The sequence below is a fragment of the Phyllostomus hastatus genome, unplaced genomic scaffold (assembly GCF_019186645.2).
Source record: "Phyllostomus hastatus isolate PE091 unplaced genomic scaffold, TTU_PhHast_1.1 phas_contig_209, whole genome shotgun sequence".
Lineage (NCBI taxonomy): Eukaryota > Metazoa > Chordata > Mammalia > Chiroptera > Phyllostomidae > Phyllostomus > Phyllostomus hastatus.
The window spans coordinates 9,864,965-9,882,367 of record NW_025333735.1 but is presented as its reverse complement, the minus strand read 5'-3'; the positions used below and the strand labels follow the sequence as shown (position 1 = coordinate 9,882,367).

Here is a 17,403-nt window from a genome sequence, read left to right as displayed (position 1 = left end):
ACCCAGAAGGGCATTATCTACCACTGTAACAGATTTCATCAACCTTGAGATCGAAGCATTTGAGATGAAGTACATTCCCCATCCCTTAATTTATGAGAAGGTACATCTGGTAAAACAATCCACAGCTGGAATCTTGCCAGAGAAAGATTCTCATTAGTCCTTTGCTCATAGTGGAGTTTTCCATTTACAAAAATAAACATATAAAAGCACACTGTAGACTTATGTCCTGGAGAAGAGAGCAAACACGGTATGAGGTCCGGAATAAGTGCAGATTCATTTCCCTGGCCTATGGCCTAATTAAATAGTTAATTAGCCCAATTAACCCTAATTACCATAAATCAGGTCTAAGGATAAGACTCTACACAGAGTATCTTTCAAACATTTACAAGTGATTAGATAACCCTATATTTGATATCCTTGCGAACAAGTTGGATAAATTTTAGGCTGAATGTTAGGATAGCAGATTGCTAATTAAATAATCAATGTTAATTTAGAGGAGTGTTGCACCTGAAATAAAGAGCAATGTTCTCCTGGCTCCAAACAACTATGCCAAGCTCGTTGTTTTCTATTAAAAACATACTTTTAAAACTGGCTACCAGTAAGTAAGCATTCACTAATAGTAGAGACACTCATATATAGGCATGGCAATGCCCATTTCCTAGTTTCAAAAATGCAATTATTTGGAGAAATTTTCCACTAAGAGAATAAAGAAGAAAAAGAAATATTTGACGAGGCGTATGTACATCTCTGTGTGCAGAAGAACAGTAATCCATCTACCCCAAGTGTATTTTTCCTCCTTTACCTTAAAATGCCTTTTAACAACAATTTTTAACTTCCAGAAATGTATTTAAGATTTGAAAATAGATAGGTATCATGAAGCTATTTTTAACAATGACAATTTGGGTTTAAAAGAGCCAACATTATATCCAACCATTTCTTGGCTCTAGAAAAAAAGCATAGAAATAGGGACTTTACTGAATCAGATTACATGACATCATCAAACACTCTCTCCCAATTTTCCTTAAATTATCTTTAACCAAAATGTTTATGCAAGAAGAGGCTCCCTCTCCATCTCAGTTTTCCTAATTTGTTTCCTTGGTGAGTTAAAAGTGAAGTGTCAAAAGGCACTATTATCAAATGATTTGGAATGAAGAAAAAAAGCAAGGACTGCCTGCCTTTTGCCCAAAGTCACCCAATGAGGCATTAATTTGAGAACACTGTCCTAACAAAGTAACTACTATCCAAATTCAAAGGACTTTGTATATTCTGATGAACCCATGAAATGGTATTGTTCTCCTCCTCAAGGCTTAGGAATATGTAACATCATTCTTTAACAACTGTTTTATAGGAACATCATCCTTCAGAATCATTATGAGGGGAGCTATTACCAAAAAGAACATCAGTGAATTCATAGGAAAATATTTTTCATCAATAACCAGCTAAGCCTTAAGAGAGCATCTCTTTTGCCAAAGAACCAATAAAAAGAACAGAATTAACAGAGTATCATTTTGTAAAATCACACATTTCTTGAGTTTTTGGTATTTCCCCAAGACAAATGCTCTGCTTCCTTGCACCTGTAGATAAGCAACTCTACTTTTAAAAATGGTTACATAATACCAATGGTAAAAACTCAGCTTATCTCAAATTAAAAAAACTTAAATTATGAGTTGTTTTACTATCTAAAATTGGACATCAAACATTCCAAATACATGAAATGTTGAACAGTTCCATAAAATAATGAATGAAATGCTCAGATAAAATGACATCTCTATTAAACTTAGTATTAAAATGTTATTTATAAAAAGAAAGAAAATTTTCAGAAGAGGCCTATGCTAGAAGGCCACCGTATTATCATACAGAAATGTGAATTATCTGTAATGCATGGCAAAAAAATTTATGTTCACAACCACGTTTGATACTTTATTCTGATACATACCATGTTCTGACAATTGTCACAACAGAAAGTTTCCTCAAATCAGGATTTTTACATAGCTTATATAATCTAATTGTTGTATTAATTCAAAAGCCTGCTCTGTAAAAGTAAAGATGATTAACATATATGTCTGTCTTTTACTGTTGCTGACTTATGACAAACTGTTCAAGTTCTGTTCAGGATTAGAGATAGAACCAATAAAAGAACCAATAAAAAGAACAGAGTTTTGTACCAATAAAAAGAACGTAGTTTTGCTTAGATTTTGTAAAGAAAATCTAAGCAAAACTACGATAAATTTGGACTCTGAATTCTTTATTTTAAAAAGTGCCCTGGCTGGGTGGCTCAGTTGGTTGGAGCATCGTCCCATACATGCAAAGGCTGTGGGTTCCAATCTAGGTGAGAGCACATACCTAGGTTGTAGGTTCAATCCCCAGTTTGTGTTCATGCAGTAAACAACCAATTGATGTTTCTCTCTCTTTCTCTCTCCCTCTCTCACTCAAAGCAATAAAAAAAATGTCCTTGGGTGAGGATTAAAGAAAAAGTGCCTTCATCACAAAGTTTAAGAACTGATACTATTTTAAGATATAGTCTCCCCTTAAAATTCAGAATTAGGGAACACCTGTCTCAAATACTTTATGTGAACTACAGAGCAGACAGACCCTTGCTAATATGCTAATTACAACATACAACTTGTTGTCATAGTATTGAGAGTCATATCTACTTTTCTAAGTCACAAAAGTAAAAAATGATGCATAAAGCACATTTTTTAAAATCAAAGGTTATAACTGGAAATTAGATATATATAACTAAGATAAAAGTAGATTTGGAACCCCCCAGATTTCCCTTATTGGGATATCTAGGCACTCATTATTTGTTCTATACTACCCAGAAGGCACAGACACTATAAATCAAAGTATATTGTGATAACTAAAGATGTTCCCATTTTATAAATTAAATGAAATGGTATAAAACATTTAAGAACATAAACACCAATAATCAAGTTTCCACATGTCTCTTCTAACTGAGGCATGCTGAAATACCAAAACTAGAAAATCATATTGCTGTTGAGAAAGTAAAAGTTGAGTTTTAAATTTTTTTTGAAGTTTTTTTTAAATGAGTTGAGAAAATTATGTTAGAACTAAAACTTTAGCTAAAGCATTAAATGTTGTGAATAGACATTTATGAATAGTGAAAATTTAGGGAATAATAAACAAAGCAGAATTCATGGTTACCATATTTACACATACTCTTTGTTGTGTTTCAGTGCCACATGATCTGATTCAAAGTAATAAACATCAGGATCATCATCTTCCTCTTCTGTAATGTGCAGATTGGCACTCTCTTTGGCAGATGGCAAATTTCCAATATTGAGTCTTGCCTCTGAGGGTGGCTTAATTTGTCCTTCACTCCCATAATTTTCGGAGTCACAACATATCCCTTTTTCATTCTGAGAAATTTCACCAGGATGTGTGGGAGACTTACTTATATTATCACTAACAGTTGCATTTGTTTCATTAGGACTACGATTATTCTCCTCAAACTGTCCATTTTCTCTGCAAGGAGAACTGTTTTTAGTGGGACTATTTCTGGTAGGGGCTGCCCTTCGTGGTGAAGTTCTCAGAGTATATCGATGTTCTTGAGGTTCTGATAAAGACATCGTTTGAGCTGAAACACAGTCTAGAACAGAAGATGGTTCCAGCTCTCCAGAAACTGGCATACTCTCAAGTCTTGTGTCCAGGGCGTTACTGGTGTTTTCATTACACTGCTCTTTTGAGGCACTGCTATCTCCCACCACATCTACTTCCTCCTCAGAATCCCTTAAAGATGACTGAGTTTCAGGAAAGGGGCCTGTAGCTGGCTCGGTTGTCAGCTGATTAACATGTTCCACAGGCAGGCAGGCAGTTACTATTTTGTGGTCCTCCAACTTGACCTGCACTTCTGAATTCGTGCAAGGCACGTTATGGTCTACATAACTGTCCTCCTTCCTACTATCAAGGAACATTGAAGTGTGGGTGTCGGAATCCCCATTTTCAGCTACTGATTTTTCCTGGAACACACAGGAACCAGTGCTGTTCTGTTTAGTGTTCCCATCAGGCTGACAGTCATCACAGTTTATACCAGCTGAATCACTGTCATCAACACCATTGACAGCCAAATAGCCTGTGATTTCTTCAACTACTGCAGGATTAAGTGGCCCTTCCTCACTGACATTCACCTTTTTAATTTCCCTTTTCTCACAATCATCCAGTATAAGACATCGACAAGCTCGTTTAGTCCCTTGAAAATCTGCATCATTGTCCACTACTGTATTCCTCTGTTCTACTGACTCCTTGTCTGATTTTATAGGTGAATCTTCTTCTGAACTGTTTGGTGCTTCAGATCTAAGACAACGCTTAATTCTTTTTAAAACTGGTGAAACAGGTTCTGTTTGCCTTTTCTCACAATTTTCTATAGCCTGCCTTTCTCCATTATCTTTTTCTGAAGAAAGTCCTCTTTTCCTAGGGCTTACCCATGATTCTCGAGTACTTTGCTGTTTTAAATCAGTAGTTCTCCCACTATTATTTCCCTTCTGAATTTGCACAGGCTCTGGTCTCTTCTTTGGTGATCTTGATCGTACTTGAGAATGAGAAGATATTTCTTCAGGGTGAGCAATGCTACGATTCCTTAAAGTTCTACCACAAAAAGATTCATCCAAGCCGTTTAACCCCACTGTTGATCTTGTAACACGAGTAGATCGGGAAGCAGCCATACTATGGCAAGTCCCTACTATACGGTCATCATGATCCACTCATTGGGAAACCTTCAAAAATGTAAACAAAATAATGAGAAAAAAGGTAATAGTTAATATACCTAAAACAAAAGTATAAAGCTAAAACTTTTTAATCCAAGTATAGCCAATATTAATAAATTATTTGATATAATGTATTGTATTAACATTTCAAAAATGCTATTAATAGATAACCATTCATTATATGGCACTTAAGTTCCAAAAATCATTTTATATATTTTGTACACAATAACTCACTGAAGTCCACAACAACTAGAATAGGTACTATTATCCCTACATTACAAGTAAGAGGACTGAACCACACACATTTTCAGTTATCTGTCCAAAGCCACACAGCAAAGTGGCAGGGCAGGGCTCTAGAGACCAAGCTCTTAACTTGCTTCACTGTGCCTCTGCCTTTCACATAGGCACAAAGGGCCCAAAAAAGATCTCTCAAAGACAGAATTTCATCTGGGTTATTAAAATAATAATCTTGAACTTATACAGCAGCCATCACAAAATCTATCCCAATCATTTCTCATTTTTTCTCAAAATATTCCTGCGATGTAAAAAGGCAGGAGCTGTTCTTTTTAATTCACTCTTAGTACAGGGAGTTTCAGGTCAAATCCTCTCTTAATAAACTATGTGGCATCCAAAAAATGTTGGTTGCAGTAGAATTTTTTGTAATTAAGCAGACTGGTAGAAATCACAATCTTAGCTTGCAGTGGCTAAGGGCCAAACAGAGTAAAGCCAAGCCTCCCTAGTCCCTAGAAGTAGAGCCATAAATTGGCAAGTGAAACAAAGTATATTCTGAAGAGAATAGAAGAAAAAAGGAAAGAAGCCCCTGAAGCAAATATTACATTTAAGAAATCAGGAGTATACATATAACCCCATCCTTTCCTTCTCAGAACTCCTATATATGTGTGTATGCCAGTTAAAAGGCATGTTGGGGAGATGAGCATTTTCTGCTGTGAATGTTTGGTGTTTATAAGACAAATATGAGAGAAAAACTGGAAAAATGCTCCCACTGATCCATTTGGATAAACCGAGGGGTTTAGTGGTTATTTTCCAAAGGCTCTCTCATCAAAGCAGAATAAAGGAGCTGTTAATATTTCAAGTCTCCATTCTTCTGCTGTTCTGTTTAACTTTCACAAGATACTTCGCCACTTCACCGTCTAACTTCAAATGGGGTGCATGACAGAGGAAGAAACCAATAAAGACTATAGTACAGAGTTTCACAGTACCCCCCTTCCTTTCTGCCATCGTTACAACAGATTCCCTCTCATAACCCTCCAAATGCCATTCTACCCCTGTCCCCACAAATCAAATACAATCTATCCTTTGCCTCAGCTAGAAGTCTCTAATAGTGGAAAGGTTATGAAGAACCACAGAAGACACAACAACATGTTATGACACAGAGAAAAAGAAATATTAAAACTTAGAAATAAATTCCTCACAGTAAACATTTACTATTTTGGGATTTACCAGAGGAATCTGACACATAATTCTCTTTTGTTAAGATCATGTGAAGATTACAATCTATTATTTTTATTCACAGATAATAAACACTGAATGACCCATAAATATCTACTTTTAATTACAAAAAGTTAGACTTTGAATGTTTCAGAAGAGCACAAACTAAAAAATATTAACATAAATTTGTTTCATGTACCCAAATCTGGAGCTGTCAAACTTGAAGGTAACTGATTTTTAAATATTAAATACCTATGGAAATATACAAAGAAAAGACTTATAAAACTGAACGCAAATATCTTTGATGCAAATTTGATTATATTCATAATTTCTGGCTCAAATATACCATACTTTGCCATATATAATGTACACTTTTTTGCCCAGATTTTTGAGGGAAAAATAAGGATGCACATTATACATGGGTAGTACTAATTCCATATCTACATAAATGTTTTTAATTTATTTATGCTTATGTATTAAAAGTGTAACTGTAGAAAGCAGTAACGATATCCATATGTAAAATAATACCCTGGAGTATGAAAATCAGTTTTGTTTCTATATAATATAAAAAATGGAAATAAAAAATTATAATGAAAGACTTTTTTCTTGAAAGTTTGGACCAAAAATATGGGTGTGCATTATACATGGCAAAATACAGTAATATTGGAAAAATGTTTTACAATCACGTAAAAACAATCTAGTAATCTTTACTTTTTAAAGTGTGATGCCAATTAAGGGTATATAAACCTCAAAATTATTCCAGTAACTAGCATTCTTATCCTTTCTATTCTTGCTAATCCAAATGAAAGCAAAATCCCTGCTTTGTCATTATTAATGAAATAAGCCTATTATTATTAGTACCCAGAAGTACTATATATATATATATAGTTATATATGTATATATATCATTATATATGTATATATATATATCATTATATATGTATATATATAGTATATATATGTATATATGTATATATATATAGTATATATATATGTATATATATATAGTGTGTGTGTATATATATATATATATATATCATTATAAAATACTACCGGAGAGGGTCTATTTCATTTCTTTACCATTTCAGTGATTAAAACACTGAGTACTATGAAAGACTAAATCCTCTGGTTTCTTTTGCTAAAAATGTTTTATTCCATTCAACAAATTCAATGAAGCCAAATTTTTATAGTTCTCAAATCCTGTCCTATTAGGCCACATTTAAAGTGAAACTGTTTTATAAACAAAGACCTTCTGGTATCTCACATTCTTGTAACTTGAAGTGTGCCAAGAGGACCTGCATCATGGACATCTCCTGCAAGATTGACTAGAAATGCATAGTACCAGGCACTGCTCCAGACCTATTAATTAATCAGATTCCCAGGTGATTTATATGCCTATGAAGGTTTGAGAAGCAGTACCTTCGAGTACTACATCCAAACAGTGTTTTACTAAAATAGCAGTGTTATCAAGTTTCAAACTACTGTATTTTGCCATGTACATGTGCACTTTTTTGCCCAATTTTTTGATGGAAAAGATAAGGATGCACATTATACATGGGTAGTACCTAAAATACTTTGTATCTGTTCTTATGTTTTGTAATTATTTGTAACAAAATTCTTTGTACTGTAATATGTTCAAAAATAAATGCTAAAATTCCTTTATAATACAAAAAACAAGTATCTAAATATAAATGAATGAATTAATCATTTAATGAAAAATTAAAACAAAAGCTTTTTTTCCTGAAAGTTTGGGCCAAAAATGTGGGTGCACATTTTACATGGTAGCAGATTACACATGGCAAAATATAGTAAATTAGACTTAATAAAAAATTTATAAATAAAGCCACGATCTCTTTGGCAGAGAACTATAAAATTCTCTGGCCTGAAATTAACATATTGCATGATCTTAAAGTAATAAATTGTTTAAAATTCTGAAGAGTTAAATAACATTTTGATACTCTTCCCTCTAATAATTTTCTTCTGTCCTAACCTTTTTCTTCATCTTTCCTGTTTTGGACAGGCATACTTTCTACAGTTATCTGATAAACTGAATACAAAATTCAATGACCAAAATGGGACCAAAAATGTCCTGATTATCTCAACCAAGTCTAAACACAGTTATGCCATGCTTAGCAAAGCATCAGAAATTAAAACAATGTTTTCCTCATTTCAGCCACATATAGTTACTGAAAAAATTCAAAGAATTTCTCTGGAGCACAAAATAAAATTCCTGCCAAAAATTAAGTTTCTAAGGAAATGGAAAGAAACTCAGTTTCAAACTAATATCTCAGAAAAGACCCTGCTAGTTAACTAAATAGGAGGCACATGGTGAAATCCTTAACCAAACTCAACTAGAACTGGAAATTCAATCACTCTAGTCTTAAAATTAAAGTAAACTTAACATATTCATATGAGCAAAACCCAATCTAGCAATTAGAGTAAAGGTTTCCATATCCACCAACTAATGAATATGACACTTTCTAGAATATAGGGAAGAGAATACAATAATTCACCAGAATTAAATATAGTCTCTCCTCTTTTCCCTACCCTCAAAAAGTTTCCATCCTATTGGAGGACTTACCTGAGCAGGGTAGCAGTCAGCCAAATTTCAGCCTTTCCATTCATATTAAGCCCCAAATCCTACCTATAATTCCACATATCTCACCCATTTATTTTATGTTGAACTAACCTTCCTCCGAATCTGAATCTATTTTTACCTCAAATTTAATAGGGTTCTGAAGCACTCTCTGAAACAGTACCAGCTGTTTCAGATCATAAATTTCTAGACCCCATGATCATCACATTTGCAGAAGTCTGTCAATAAGAAGTGACAGGAAAAATCAACATTAAACTAAATGATCCACCTAATGAACACTACTCCAGCTATCATCTTTATTTAAGAAAAAGAAATCTCAAAATGATAGTGGAAAGACATTGCCTGTAATGTTTTGCTCCTACTATAATTACCAGAATAGTATAGTTTATTTTGGGGATTAAGGAACTGGTAATCTTACATTAACATCACTGTTCTAGTTGGTATTTATACTATATTTAATTTTATTAAACGGACAATTTTTAGGAAACTGGTCATGGTTAACAGACAAACCAAAGTGAAAAGCAAAAGGAGCAAGAGCAACTGGAAAGTGTTACCCATATGATTCTTTTTCCGTCTGTCTAAAACAGAGATTTCCAATACATGCAATACCCATTTAGTTAGAGGTACTGACCTCTTTTCCCTTAGAATTGGCCCCCCCCCCCCCGAAAAGGACAATAGTCAACACAACAATAGATGTCTGTTGTGAGTAAATCAAAATTATAACTATTTTTGAGGTGGTCAGATTGGCAAAAAATATAATAAATTTTTTGGTGTGCTGCAGAATTTTAGTAATTAGCTTATGTGTTATGAAATAAAAAAAGGTTGAAAATTGAAGGTCTAGAATATAAACATGAACTGCTTAATAATGGATCAGACTATCCTTGTCACAAAATTTTTTTACCAGTTTCTTCAGCCAAGCAATTACATAATTTCTAATAGGTCGAAAGTATCTATAAGGTTAAAAGCGGACAGTGAAATCTGGGAACCACCTATACAATTCAACTTACTCTTTAATATTAATCTCTGAAGCCTGGGAACTCTATTATGTAGTGTCTTATATAGAAGGATCTTTTCTTTCTTTCCCATTAAGAGAGACAGGTGTATGATAGATTATAGGTTGATTGATAGATTGATAGATAGATAGATAGATAGAGCTGAATGAATACACACTTAAAGAGACAATTGGGGAAAAGGAGACGTCAAGGAATTTCATAATGCCCTTGATCAAAAATACCTAGTGTTAAATAGGCTCCAGAGATTCCAATGTACTTTGTCACTTCATTTATCCCCCCTGCTGGGAAGAGTGGGGAAAATATTCATCCCCATCCCATTCCCTATATAACTCTATATTCCTGTGAACTGTACAATGTCCCATGCAGAGAACTATAGAAAAATAAGAAACTCCCCCCTCAATCAAACTGTAGTTGTCTTCGCTACTGCAAAACTAAATAACTTACCTGTACAACCAAAGATCTATCATTGTGGAAATATTATCTCTTTTCCTTATATCCTGAAGGAGTTGGAGCTATGATCTAGAATAGAGCTTAGGCATCAGGGTTTCAGACTTTCAGCTTCAGCCATGGAGAATACTAGAACCTCCTAAATTCCTTTCTTTAAAATAAAATAATAAAAAAAAAGAATTAAAGAAGCAAATTAACTTGTGCTAAAAGATTTACCCCTTCTATAATAAGAGAAAATAGCAGGTAACAGAATACCTAGTCACAGTAATATCACTGGTAATTCTTGGTAACTCTGTAGTCTCAAAAACACTAAGAAACTGGAACAGGATTTTTTGAGAACAACCAAAAAAAGCTTGACATATAAATCCTTACAACTCAATATTAGTTTGAGTCAAAATGTGACTCAGTTCTTTTTCTAGAGTCTCGGGCAATATTTTTTTTGAGGTGACCCAAAGATTGCCCTTGGTAAGAGTCCTCATACAGAATTTATAAACTTTTTCTAGAGATGTTCCCGAATTTTGGCCTTTATATGCAAAACTGTGAACTGAAAACAAAAATAATTCAAGTTATGCACACCAAAGAATCAACCAAGTCTCCTATATCTACATGATAACCTTGATGACTATTGAAGTGCTACAAGACTATTACAAAGGGAAATTTCTATCATTTTAGCATACGGATTTTCAACAGGGACAAAAACAGTATTTTCTGGTTTTAGTACCCAGTTGGCCAGATATTTTAATTACCTTAATTAAATTCAATTTCTTGGACAGTATGTTTAGTTACAGCTTTATTTTATAATAATGTATTATGACATCCTTTTCAGCCAATCTGACTAAATGAGTTATGAAATGCCCATTTGGAAATAAGGAGGAACTAGGAAAAAGACTTAAGTGTTTATGATGGAAACTGTCACTGTATTATAAACACAAAACAAGATATTCTAAAAGTGACACTATTTTTGGTGAAGGATTATCATTTTAAAACTGATGCAATTATCAAGTTTTATAAACTAGATTTACTGCCTAGTAAAGACAAATTATGGTTTTAGTCAGCTAGAAAGGGAGCAGAGCTGACTGATATCTGGTATCTATAGATGCAACCTCTCTCACATATGCCTTATAATTTCTTGAAAATCACAAGGTAGGAAAACTATGTAAGATAATTTAATACTACACTAAAAAATTTTTTCTTTAATTAACAGGAGGGTACACAGTGAAAACAGGGTCCTATAAGAAGTAATCCTTGACTTGGAAATTCACTCTTCTTATAACAAGGGTTCCAACTGCCAATTCCTTTGTGTCCAACCCTGAAAGCCTTTCACAAACATGGTAAAACATGTATTATATTCTACAGTGCATAGTGGTAATGGCAATCATCACAGTCTAAGAGGATCCACGATGTAAGATGTGTCTGAGTATACACTGATATGCCCATTCTAGCACTCTATCAAGTTCTAGTCAGCCATGTTATTACCTTTTCATACAGCGTTTATTATAGGAACATCATCCGTTAGGGTATTTACCAGGCAAGGATATCGCCAACAGTTATTTTCACAGAAATGATACTTGCAGCTGAGTTCAACTAGTATAAAGACAGACAGGATCATGCAGATGTGTTTCTAAAAAGCCTGATACACTGAAAAACAAACTGTAGTCAATTAATTCTACTAACACTACAGCCTGCTTGGCCTTAATTAAGATTACATTTTTTCTTACCTTTTTAAAAGTGTTTCGCCTAGTATTTGATTCCCAAGCGTCTGCATTTATCTGTCATCACTGTTAATGTCCATGTTACATTGAGACTTCAGGTATTTATTATTTATATGGTGTACTAGCACAACTTGGTATCTGTGAAGGGAAACCACAATATAGTCACTATGGATGTGTAACTGTTTACAGATTTATGGATAAAACTGGTATTTCTAAACACACAGCACGCTGTATTTTCTAATAAATTACAAAATAATTCCTTATATTTAGCTATAAAATGTGTTATCTTCAAAGATAGATGATTTGCTAATAACACTCTTACAAATGTTTTTCAGAGTACCCACATAAAATATCTCAAAATTTAAAATTCTTACAAGTTTGAGAGCTCCTCGGATTCCATTTGACTATCAACATAGACATACATCATTTTCTAGAAGTCTGTAATTTCTCAGACATTAGTAGAAAAGTACTAATTTTGTGTTATACAATAATCTTAGGGAATAAATCTGTAATGCTTAAGAATGCAGTAAAAAAAGGTCCCTTAAATGTGACTCTAATGTATTTGATACCTGTTAAAGTAATATTTTTGCTTTGGTTAGATTATTCCTCTGTGACTATTTTGTCAACATTGTTTTGGAAGTAAATAGAAAATGAATATGACAAAATAAATGAAGAAAAATGAATGCAGTTGTAACTGTACAAATATTCCTTAAAAGCCAGCTTCTTGAAAGGTAAAAGATTCATACAATCTGAAGAAAAACCAGAGTTTTAAAAGCCAGCTTCTTAAAAACACAGGCTTGGTTGTAGGCCGCAAGTCTGAAAAACACATAGATGTGCTTATGATGAAGAAAAGCATTATATAAAACTTTTCTACCAGTTTATAAGTGGAAAAAAGTGAGCTACAAAAAAATTATGTATTCATATATATCAAAGAAAGAAACCTATGAATGGCATTCTAAAATGATTCACAATGGTACCATTCCAAATTCCTATGCAATAAAAAGAAAGAGTAAGGCTCTACCAAGACAATGCAAATAACCTTATGGTATTTTGTGGATAAAATGTGTTACCGGAGTTGTCCATCTGCCAGACCTTCTCAGTAAAATCTTTCATTAATGTCAGAGTAGAAACTAATATATCAAATATATCTCGATTTTTTTAAAGAAAATAGAGTAGATAGTAAGAAACCCTGACATCTATCCTCAAACATTTAAAACAATTCTCTATTCATTTTTTCAAATGTTAAAAGACATCAATAACAAAAAATTAAGTTTTAAGTATTCCTTAAGTTGCTATAAATTTTCTTATAAAAAGCAAGTAAGTTAAATTAATCAAAACTCTTGTGTTCCCTACAGTGCTCATTTCATTCACTATACATTTCCAATTTAAGCATCAAGCACAAATGCCATATGCGTTCTGCAGCAGATAAACTACTCTGAATTGTAAGACCTACAATTTTTTATTTGAATTAAACTACAGTAAATTACTTCCAGAAGTTTAAAAAACCTGGTTATTTTGTCTTTAAAAAAAGCATACAAAATGGGAAACAAACCATTTAAAATCCTATTCCTAATGCCTCTTATTTATTCCTTGCCACAGAGCTCTGCTTGTTTTCATGTACTAATAAATTCATTGACTATTCAAAAACCAATCTTAACTGAAAAGAATTACTTTTCCTACTGTTTGCAAGCTAACACTGGTACTACTGTGTCAAATACATTACAGGACCTCAGATTCATGGCACACATGAAATCACTTCAAAAGACTACAGAAAATCTCACTAGAAATGATCAATGCTAGTGATATAGCAAAGGCATAAGCCATACAACTTAGTATAAAAATAAAACTGTGAAGTCTAAGCTAAATCCAACCTAAATTATATGACACTGAGGATTTTTTTAGTTTAATAAGATCCTAGGAAAATAGTAAAAAAAAAAAAAAAAGGTTATACTACAGACTCAATTCTTCAGTTATTGTAAGTGAAAATATCAAATATGTGCACTACATTATGCCTTTAAGTAATTTTAAAAGAAACAAAGAGGAATATTCAAAGTAGGTTGTAAAAAACATCTGGAAAGGTCAAAGACCTTTCCCAGGCAATTAAGCTTATCACAGTTACCTACTTGCCATAGAGAGCTGAACCAATTTTTTTTAAGGAACTAAAAAAGAAACTTGTTTATTGAGGCATGAGAATGCAAGCAACTATAAAAAGCAAAAGCTTATCTGGCTTTAATTGGCTTTTCTTGTCAAATGGGGTGGGATTTTTTGGTGCATTTTCTAAGGGTTCCAAACTGTTCATGATATCCTAATACAGAGAGAGGCTGTACAGCAGAGAACTCTGATCAGGGTGGGATTAACTTCTCAGAGTTGCCTACTTCTTTCTCTTCTGCTTCACGTGTGTGTACTACGAAATAATTGCTGCAAATGATGGGGAGCCCAGCAATTAGCGGGGAAAAAAGTTCTGGAATCCAGTCTGCCATCTTGGCACTTGTTCAGGTCCTTCATTATTTTGTCCACAGCCAGATTTTCTGAAATTTCTGGGAACTCCTTTTCCGTAAATACTCTCAAGTCCTCCTTTGTTAAGCGGCCTGTATCCTCAGCAAGTTTGTGAAACTTGAACATCATGGTTTCCATGGTGTGTCCCACGTGGGAGGGCATTTTAGTGAGGTCTTGGCCAAGATGAGACAGGACTGCTCGGCTGACTAGGATACGGAATTGGTGACAAACCAAATTTTTATTCAGTACAAAGTATAACCAAAGAAGAGTACTTTTTCTGCTCCCTGAATTGGACCTCCCATAGGTCCAGTGTCTTGGATTTTAGATATAAGCCTATATCAATGTCAACAGAAAGATAGCACAAAGAATATCAGATTTAGTGGAGGGAGACATAAGTATGATTTCTGCCCCTAATAATAACTGACCATATCAAACCACTTTGTGCTTCTGCACTTCATTTTTTCATCTATAAAACAAGAGACAAAATACCTGCCTACTACCTCTCAGAGGGTCAAAAGAGATTATGTCTGTGAAGTACTTTAGTTTGCTGGTTTTTAGACTTTAGTGTGCCTAAGAAATTCCTGAAACTAACCACAGCAGAAATTGAGGTTTAGCACTCTGGACATGTATGCATAAATCTTTAGTTTTCATGAACTATTTTAGGTCATCCCAAGTTCCACTGGGGGCTCCCCCAAGGAAGAGGATTATATTTTGAAAAAAACTGCATCAGTCTCTTGTGAGACTTTAGCTGTATGTAGCATTACCCTAAGTACTTGTTTAAAATGCAAATTTCTAAACCTCATCCTTAAAAATTCAGATTCAATAAACGGGACAGGGCACAGAATTTTACCAAATACAACCGGTGATTCAAATGTAAATGGTTCATGATCTATCCTTTCAGAAACCCTGAACTAAATTTTTCCATTCATATTTCAAATCCTTTCCTACCTCTCCAGTGTCATCAACCATGACCAACCTTAGGCCTCATCATCACTTGAACTAATAACACACCTGCCTTGTAATTGGCCCCTCTACTTTAAGTCCTGTCACTTACAAGTGCATGGTCACAGAGTGATCTAAAAAGCACACTTACGTCACTCTCCTATCTAAAACACTTCCTAGCAATTTCTGCTTCTGGCCAAGACTAAAACAACTAAATATCTGGACAAATGTATTAAGGTTGTTTTTCAGATGCTGGCAAGCAGGTAAAGTAGGACAGTGATCAATGAGAGAGGAAAAACATGAAACAAAGCCTTTAACTGTCCCAGATTAACTGCTTAGAGTTTCCAGGCTACAGAGCAGGGAGGGTTATCCCAGACAAAGCACAGCAGTCTCCCTAAGTTAAGATGAAGAAGTGAGGAGTCTGGGGAGACCAAAGTAGGCAGGGCCCCAAAAACACTGTACCAGAGAGGTGGGAGCTATGGAGAGACAAAAGACAGACCTCAGAAACTCTGCAGAGATTCCCCTCAAGTCTTGAGCTGAGTACTGAACATACTGGAAAACCACTCATAAGTAGTGCAGAGAAAGATATGCATAGCCAGGGGTATGCTGGAAAATGTAACAACTGGGGGTAGTGAGTGGTTTGTATTTCATGGTTTATAGGGTTACTAATGTCCAAGGTGTCAATATTCCTACCCATCAAGTGATATCACATAGTGCAAAGTTGGGAAAAGATACACTGTAGCAAATTACCACCAGAGGACAAAAAGAGTAGTATGTAATAATACAAGTAGGAGATAATGAGTTTTGAATATTTATTACCTTTGCACTTAATATAACTGATTTAATTATAAGCTTATATGATTATATTCGACTAAGAATTAAACCAGCTCACAAACTTCCTGACATTTTAATAGCTGGCTTAGACAAAACTCTAGCCTATCAGTGCCACGGCTCACACAGCCAGGAACACCTCCCAAACAGAGTAGAAAACCTCATAATTCACGCCATCAAGTACAGTGCTCAGAGGGTCATTGCCTCAGTAGTGGGGCAAAATGAGCTCTAGGCTAAATATAGCTTTGATCCCATTTAACAAAATTAAAAAAAGTCTCAAAACAATAAAGCCATTCCCAAGGAACTTAACTGTGTCCCACAACAATGCTCAAGAATATTTATAGAAATACAAAGATGTCCAGAACCGAAACAAGGTAAAATTGATGTCTGACAGGAAAAGACCACCCTTGATGAGAAAAATCAATCAAGAGAAAAGACCCATGTGACAGACTTATCAGACAAGAACATTAGATTGGTTGTTATAACTGTAGTCTATATAACTGTAGCTTATATGTGCAAAAGGTAAATGGAAATATTAAGCATATTAGGTAGAGATATGAAGATATTAAAAATAAATAAATTGAATCTTCTGGTAATGAAAAATGCTGGTTGGTATTAACAAGAGAGTAGGCACTACAAAGAAAATGCCAACACACCCTGGCTGGGTAGCTCAGCTGGTTGGATCATCATCCCATACAACAAAAAGACTGCAGGTTCGATTTCCAGTTGGGGTGCACAGGAGAGGCAACTGATTGATGTTTCTCTCTCACACTGATGTCTTTGTGTGTTTCTCTGTCTCTCTCATACCAATAAACATATGCCGAGGAGAGGATTTTAAAAATTCAATCAACATAAAGACATAGCAACAGAAACTATAAAACAGAGAGAGAACAACACAAATGAGCTGTGGGACACCACCAAACACCCTAGTGTATGGGTAACTGACACACCCAAAAGAAGCCAAAAAATAATAAAAAAGAAACTAAATAAAGCCAAACACAAGAAACATGAAGTTAACTATAGCCAACTAGTAACATCAAAACCAAATTGCTCTAAACCAGTAATAAGAAGATACGCTGAAAGCAGGTAGAGAAAAATAACAGATTGTATACACAGGAAGAAAAATAAGATTGATAGCAGATACTCACTGGAAACAAGACAGTAAAGTTTATGTTTAAGATGCTGAAAGAAAC

At 34.3% G+C, this 17,403-nt stretch overlaps 1 protein-coding gene and 1 pseudogene across 4 annotated transcripts in view; both read right to left on the bottom strand.

Annotated features, from left to right (window-relative positions):
* The window catches only part of ZZZ3 (zinc finger ZZ-type containing 3), a 96,721-nt gene that overhangs the window by 51,052 nt on the left and 28,266 nt on the right, over window positions 1–17,403 (bottom strand). The window contains exons 2-5 of one of the 4 annotated variants that reach the window (XM_045835568.1): window positions 11,948–12,079; window positions 11,706–11,867; window positions 10,227–10,380; window positions 3,181–4,733 (exon numbers count right to left, since the gene is read on the bottom strand). In XM_045835568.1, coding sequence (XP_045691524.1) covers window positions 3,181–4,682 — 1,502 coding nt within the window. In that variant the 5' untranslated portion in view covers window positions 4,683–4,733; window positions 10,227–10,380; window positions 11,706–11,867; window positions 11,948–12,079. The remainder of the gene's footprint in view (window positions 1–3,180; window positions 4,734–10,226; window positions 10,381–11,705; window positions 11,868–11,947; window positions 12,080–17,403) is intronic. The other 3 variants (XM_045835569.1, XM_045835567.1, XM_045835570.1) reach the window with 3 other exon arrangements.
* On the bottom strand, window positions 14,284–14,599 carry LOC123816408 (annotated as a pseudogene).